The 7,921-nt window shown below is 43.3% G+C and overlaps 1 gene segment (V, D, J or C); it reads right to left on the bottom strand.

The window, feature by feature from the left end:
- Positions 1-3,139: 3,139 nt before the first annotated feature.
- Positions 3,140-7,379, bottom strand: LOC104847375 (Ig kappa chain V-III region PC 3741/TEPC 111-like). The segment is given in 2 exon segments: positions 3,140-3,531; positions 7,370-7,379. Coding segments are annotated over 2 exon segments (402 nt in total).
- Positions 7,380-7,921: the final 542 nt, after the last annotated feature.

Here is a 7,921-nt window from a genome sequence, read left to right on the forward strand (position 1 = left end):
GAATTCTGTATCTAATTTCTGGAAATTTTTTTTCAGATCTGTAGTGCCCTGCTTTTAGTTTTTGTGCCTTGCGTGCAATCTAAAGTTTATCATTTATTTCTTTAAATAAACTCACACAGCTCCCAAATCTAAAGCGTGAAGAGAATGCCTTTTGTTCCCTGTTCTTTCAGTTGTATCACCTTCATATTCATATCCCAGTTATCTCATGTTCTTGGGTGTTGAGGATCTCTGACTTCTTGGGGGTATCAGTCTTTGAAAAATTATTTGTGAGGTGTCCTGAGGATTTACGATGGGTTTGCCCTGTTCCAGAGCAGCTTCCACTTGTTGGACCTATCTATGGGGCTTCCTTAAACAAATTTCCAGGTTGGAGAGTTCCAGAATCACCTAGGCCATGCACACCTGGAGTGAAACTCCTTGGAAGGTTGACTTTCAGACACAACTTCCCAAGGAAATCTTGCTTATTTTTTCCTGTCCATTTCCACAATGCCCCTAGAGCCCTTTGAGCATTTCCTAGAAGCTGTGGGAAGGATAGGTTTGCTTTCTTTGCTTCACACTGACTTTGGGATTGTAGTCCTCCCCTCTTGGCTCTAGCACAACATAGGGTTCCTGAGGACTCCCCACATGGGTAATTTCTGGGCCTGTCTTCCATTTCTCTGGATCTTACATACCCTAGAATTAAATCTTTAGAGTATGTAGTGAGCTTAAACCGTCCTTCAGGATAAAAAGTGGCTTTAGAGTTTGGACATTTTCTGGCCATAAATTTTTATCAAAAAGTGAGCCAAAAGTTCTCCATTGTCATCTGTTCTTTCCTTTATACATTTCTAGCGTTTTGTATTATTTCACCAGGATTGTAGATCTCAGGAAACAAGCCCATCATTTATGGACCTTGAACCCATTTCATTTTTGTTTTTCCTTATTTCAAATAGAAACTCTTCTGAAGAGAAGCTAATGTTTGTAGTTTTAGAGCTTCTTAGTTGATATTAGAGCTTCTAAGTTGACTACTTTGTGTTTTCTAGTCATTGGCTCTTGATGTACATTGCTTAGTTTCAAAACCGACTGCCTGTGTACTTTGCTTCCATATTCAATGATGGCTTTTCATAGACCCCCGAGGCCAAGTCTGGCTGCTTATATTTTTTAAACGGGGACTTTGCAATCTGAGCTGATCTTTATCAAGCAGGTGAAGGCAGCAAGGTGGTGTTACAGGCTCCTGTCCTCATGGTCCTGTTGCTCTGGGTCTCTGGTGAGAAATGAAAAGTGTTTCAATCCCTTTAGAGAAGTTTCTTTGTAGAGCTGAAAAATGATTTTAGGACATAGTGGTAAACAATCAGTTAATGATGTGTGACATATATTCCACTGAAATGCACATTTAAAATGGTGTATTTTAACGTGCCTAGGAAAAAGTGTGTGTATGTATGTATAGTAATTGTCTTCTCTGATCACAGGTGTCAGTGGGGACATCATGGTAACACAGACTCCAGTCTCCTTGACTGTGTCTCCAGGATGAAAGGTCACCATCAGTACAAGTCCAGCCAGAGTGTTAGCAGCATTTTAGCCTGGTACCGGCAGGAAGCAGCACAGGCTCCTAAGCTGCTTATCTCCTTTGCATCCCAGTAGGCATCCGAGATCCCTGACCGGCGTCGTGGCAGTGGGTCTGGGGCAGACGTCACTGTCACCATCAGCAGCTTCCAGGCTTAGGATGAGGCAGATTATTGCCGTTAGCAACATTATGGCTACACTCTCACAGTGCTTCAGCCTGGAACACAAGCCTCCTCCCAGGGCTGGAGGTCTGTGAGTCTTCACTGCACCAGCTGCTTCCTTCCTCTCCAGTCCTGGACATGCACACTTCCTCGATCTGCCCCAGAAGTCTCATCTCCTAGACATGGAGTTTTCTCTCCAAAGTGATCTTCCTATTCAGATAGGCCTACATTTTGAAATGAGATATCAAATAAATGCTACAAGCCATCCAGGCCTGTCCACTTGTCCCAGTTAGAGACCATTGGTTTGACCTTCCTTCTTTCCTTGATTACACAGCATCTCTGGGTTATGCTCGTGTGTCTGATATTTTAGGTTCCAGAGGGCAGATCCTGCTGAGTAGGTGTCAGAATCTCTGCTGTCTCCAAGAAGAGACAGTCTCCCTAGCTGCAGGGCCAGTCAGAGTCTCATCTACACTGACTGGAAACGCTATTTGGGTTGTCAGCTTAAACAGGAACAGGGACCTTCAGGCATCATTTACCACACTTCATCTATACCTGTTGTTGGGTTGCTGAACAGGTTTCAGTAGTACTTACAGATTAATACAGGCTAGAAAGAAAGCCTGGTGATCTACTTCTGAAAAATCAGCCTGTGAAAATCCTGTGGATGATAGCAGTCAGATCTTATTGTTCATTGGGTTGTCATGACTCAGGGGCTGACAAGATGGAAACTAACAAGAAGAAAGAACCATGATTTCACTCAGTCACAAAATTTATCTTGGGTGCCCAAGGGGTTAATTTAAAGAGGAAGTAATGAAAAAAGAACATGGAAAAGCTGGCCCCTGTTTCTAGAGTGATATGGTTAATGAGTTGGGGACTGGCCTTTGAAAGAATGAGTGCCACTGAGAGAAATGGAGAGAGGAGAAAAGGGCAGTAATATGGAGCTTAAAGCAAGGAAACACCTTCGTTGACATTGCCCAGGAAGGCTTGGCTGGAAAAAAACAATCCATGGAAGGAAAAAGTAAGAGTGGAAGATCACTTTCTGTGAGGGAAATTATAAACGTGTAGGGCTCAGATTTAATACCGGGTTAGGTCCAGAGCTGTGAGGGGTAATTGCAGAGAAAGGAAAGAGTTCAAGAAAATAAGGGATTAAAATGAGACTGTTCTAGAGTAAAGAAGGCACAAGAACTAATCTTTCAGGGTATAAAACTCACTGGACTCTTCCCCAAATAAGTCATGTGATCTATCCTTGTAAAATAAGCGGGTTCCTGTGATAAGAAATCTCCTGACAAAGCCTACAGGAGATTTTTAGAGCATTCTTTTTTCTCTAATTTCCCATAAAAGAGGATCCATAAAAAGCCGCATCCCTTAAGTTTCTCCTGGAATCTGCACATACTCCAAGGAATTAGTCCGGAGATGTGGGTGTCAGAGAGAGGAAGCCTGCGTGTTCAGGTTGAGCAGAAAGGAAGCAGCTGGTGCAGTGAAGACCGTTTGGCCTGTAGCCCTCCGGAGGCGGTTTGTGTTCGAGGCTGAATCACTGTGGAAGGTGCCTTATTATATTGCTGACAATAATAAGCTGCAGCATCATCAGCCTGGAAGTTGTTGATGGTGAGAGTGAAGTCTGTCCCAGACCCACTGCCACTGAACCGGTCAGGGACACCAGATTCCCGGCTAAATGCCCTATAGATGAGCAGCTTAGGAGCCTGTCCTGGCTTCTGTTCGTACCAGTTTAAGTAGCTGCTCACACTCTGACTGGCCTTGCAGTTGATGGTGACCGTTTCTCCTTGAGACTTAGCCAGAGAGGCTGGAGACTGGGTCAGCACAATGTCCCCACTGGCACCTGAAATCAGAGTAGACAATTACCATGCATACATGTATACACACACTTTTTCACACATACATTAAAATATACCATTTATACCACAACATTTAGTGATATGACGTATCAGCAAATAATTGGTTCCATTTTGCAAATAACTGTCATTTCCACTCTATGTTAAAATCATTTTTGAACTCTAGAAAGATACTACTCTAGAGAGATTGAAACGCTTTTCATTTCTCACCAGAAGCCCAGAGCAACAGGGACATGAGGACCAGAGTGTGTGGCACCATCTTGCTGGCCCTGCCTGCCTGATGCAGATCAGCTCCCATAGCAAAGGCCCTGTTTATAGTATCTGAGCAGCCAGCCTGGTGTTGGAGGGGCCTATGCAAAGCAGTCAGTGAATTGAAAGCAAATTACATGGGCGACAGGTTGTGAAACTAGCCAATGTCCTTCAAGAGCCAAATATATAATGTAAAGCATAATTTTATGGATTAGAAAAGACAAAGCAGGGTCATAGAAGCTCTAAAATCTCTCAAAGAAAAAAAAAAAAAAGAGAAAACTTGTAGTCCAGTGGATTGCAACTCTCAGGGCAACCCATGTGTTACACAGTAGAGCTGCTCCATAGGGTTTTCTTGCCTGTTTTCTTTATAGAAGCAGACTGAGAGGCTTTTCTTCCACGGTGCCCCTGGGTGTGTTCAAACTGCCAACCTTTAGGTTAGTAGCCCATCACAACTGCTTGAAACACCTAAAATCTAATGAAGAGCTTCAATTTTAACTTAAAAACAATTTTAAATCAGTTCAGGTTACATAAATGTTGGACTAGTTTCCTTAAAACAACAGTTTCGTAAAACAATAAAAAAAGCTGGAAAAAATTGAAGGAAAGGGAAGAATATGGAAAATTTTTGCCTCAATGTTTGATAAAAAATTTATAGCTAGAAAATATCTGAACTCTGAATATACTTGTATCCTGAAGAATACCTAAAAGACACTGCAAGCACTTGAGATTAGATTCCAGGGCTATGGAAGGGCCAGAGAAATGGAAGACAGGCCCCGAATTTACTCATGTTGAAAGTCCTCAGGGAGCCCATACTGAGCTAGCGTCAAGGAGGGCTAAGATCTCAAAGGAAATGTGAACCAAAGAGAAAGTGGAATCTTTCATGCCCACATTGGGTAGGACATGATAAGAGGGCTCTAGAATCATTTGTGGAAATGGAGAGGGAAAAACAAGCAGGATTTCCTTGTAAAGTTGTGATTGAATGCCAACTCTTCAAAGAGTTTCTTTCCAGGTATGGATGGCCTCAGTGGGCCTGGAACTCTTCAGCCTTGAAGGTGAGACTTCATCTCTCTTACTTTGTATATATTATCAGGAGGGACCAGTCCCTGCAGGAGATCATGTGTCATAAGGTAGATGGTCAGGGAAAAAGAGAAAGAGCCTCAAAGAAATGGGCTGACACAGTGGCTGCAACATTGGGCTCAAACATAGCAAAGACTGTGAGGACGTCTCAGGACCAGGGGGTGTTTCGGTTTGTTGTACACAGAGGGTCACTATCAGTTGGCCCCAATGTGATGATGCAGAACAACAACATGATATGAATACGAATGTGATGCAACAGAAATAACGGGGAACAAAAGGAGCTCTGTTCATACTTCACATTTGGCCATTATACGAGTTTTTTCAAAGAAACAAATGACAACTTTAGCATTGTATGCAAGGTACAGAAAACAAAAACGGGGACACTTCAGATCTGAAGAAGAACAAGTTGAATTTCTACAAATTAGAAATGGAGTCACCAAAATTTTAAAACTCAGCAGCAGACAGACTTCCACTTGTATGCTAGACGAATAACAAGGAGAAGATGTACCCTCATGCATGGAACAATCAAAAAATAATTAGCTCATGAAAAATCATATTTAACAGTTCATGCACTCAGCTCCTAGTCCAAAAACAGTAGCCTCAAAATCAAATCAAATAAAATAAACAAAAACATGGCGATCTACTGCTGAGAAATGAATCATTGAAAATCATACCATTGACACACGTGGGGTCATTATGAGTCAGAATCAAGTCAACAGCAAATGGCTTTTCATTTACAGAAGTGCATCACTAGGCCTTTCTTCCAAGGCCCCACAGGTGGATTCGAATTGCTAAGCTTTCAGTAGTAGTCTACACAAAACATTAACTCCACATCGCTAGCTAAATCTTCATTTGGGGAAGATAATCCAAGACCATAGGTGTTCATCACTGCCATATTCAAAGAGTAAGTCAGAAAAGAGCACCTACAAGATTTTTTACCACAACCCTGTGTCCTAAGACTTTCACCATCAAAGTCCCTGGCTCTTGCCGTAAATGTCCCCTCAATACCACCCCACCCTGGGCCCAGCCCTACTGACCTGAGCCTCATTAATGGAGCCTTTTCTGGAGAGTGGAACCTGAACAACATCACACGAGAGAGAAGCTGCAGGATGGTGACACCATCCAGAACCTCAGTCAGGCTCCTGCTCTGCTCTGTTCCTGGAAGAGGATATTTGCAAACCTAGAGAGGTAGTTTTTTCTCCAGAGTAATCCTTCCATTCAGAGCTACAATTTTAAAATGAGACATGAAATAAATGCTACAGCTACACAGGCCTGTCCACCTATCGTAGACAGAGTTCATTTTGCCTTCATTGTTTCTTCTATTCCTGATTGCACAGAATCTCTGCATCATCCCGTGTGCCTGTCATTGCAGATTCCTGCCAGCAGATGGCGGTGACACAGGCCTCACATGTCTCCCTGGAGGAGCTTCCATCAGCTGAAGGGCCAGTCAGAGTCTTCTCTACACTGACCTGAGAGGCCACTTAACCTAGACAGACTCCTAAGGCCCTCATTCGCTTCACTTCCACCCGCGTTGATGGGGTGCCCGCCCGCTTCAGTGGTGGTGGTCTGAGGCCAACTTCACTCTCACCATTCTCACCGTCAGATCAAAGATAGTACAACAAACTGCTGTGTTCCAAAATCAAGATATCCTCTCAAAATAATGTGACCCCAGATATAAACCTCTTACCAGGGCAGAAGTGGGGGAAGGTCCCACTTACTAGACACTCACAGAGATTACTGCGGTTTATTTGTTCTGATCATGCAAAAAAGTTGGTAAGAAGTAGTCAGAAAATCGGCAGCTGAGCCTTCTCTGGCTCCAAAAGGGAGCAGGCCTCCTGCCCTTCCTTCTCACTTCCTTGAAATCTGCTTTCAGTCCTCACCCTGGGCGTCACTACGTGGTCATTTGCGGTCCCATCGAACCCTCTCTAACCTGCATCAACCCTGACTCCCAAGTGCCTTTACTGCTGCCCCAGAACAGCACCTCCTCTCCTTGCCAAACGCTAGGGCCACTATTCCCTGGGCATTCCTGTCCTTGGGTCCCCACTCAAGTGTATGTGAGAGAAAACATCTCAGGGTTGAGAAAGTACTAGAGCCCTGCTTACTCTTGTGTAAAAGCAATGCAGGTTATGTCTTCCCAAATACATTTTCACAACAACAACAACAAATCCAAACATGAAACTGAGAAAGAGAAAATAAGTTCATCCCATCAAAAAAAAAAAAAAAAGTTCTATCTGCTCTTTCTTGTATGTTATGAGTCAGAATTTTACCTTTTTCTGAAAAGAGGTTTTTAAAAAGTCTATTCTGGCTGTGTCTGCACCCCTCACATTCCCATTTCCCTACTTCGTGTTGTTACCTGCTGTCGAGTCAATTTTATATTTAAAACTCCAAGCTTCTCCTTTATAATAATGCCCTCAGGCAAACCAAGAATGTCCTGGCCCCTCTCTTATTTCATTGCATTCATCTTGCAAAACCTAAACCCTGGAAACTCTACCCTCCACATACCTGCCTCCATGGCCCTAATGTGGCTGGAGAAAAACACATAATTATTCTGATTCTCTCACCATAAATTTATTTACACTACCTCAGGACAACCCTTAATCCTGTCTCACACTGGTACTTCATTTACCTGGTTGGTTCAGTCTCCACCCTTTCTCTTTTCTTTTCTCTTCAATTTTAACACCTACTTCTCATCCCACTTATCAGCAAATGACCTCATTTCCTGGGTCTTGGAAGAGCTTCCACTAGCTCCTCTCATGCATCTTCTGATCCACAGGCATTTACACCCCCATGTGCTGCCTTCCTTCCTTCCTTCCTATTACTGTAGATGAGCAGACAGCCCTCCTACCTGAGGCCAGGCCCTCTGCTCCTAAACCCCTGTCCCTTCCAAGGGTATTTCTTGGCATTCCTCCCCTCTCTTTTCTAAACTGTCCTTGTTCCCCTCACTTTAGCGTCATTCCTATCAGCAGGAAACAGTATTTTTTAAAAATCTTTCAATTTCACACCTCCCGCTAGTTATGTCCTCTTTCACTCTTCTCCTTTACCTTAAAGCTCATT

This window comes from Loxodonta africana, chromosome 15, assembly GCF_030014295.1.
Source record: "Loxodonta africana isolate mLoxAfr1 chromosome 15, mLoxAfr1.hap2, whole genome shotgun sequence".
Taxonomy (NCBI): domain Eukaryota; kingdom Metazoa; phylum Chordata; class Mammalia; order Proboscidea; family Elephantidae; genus Loxodonta; species Loxodonta africana.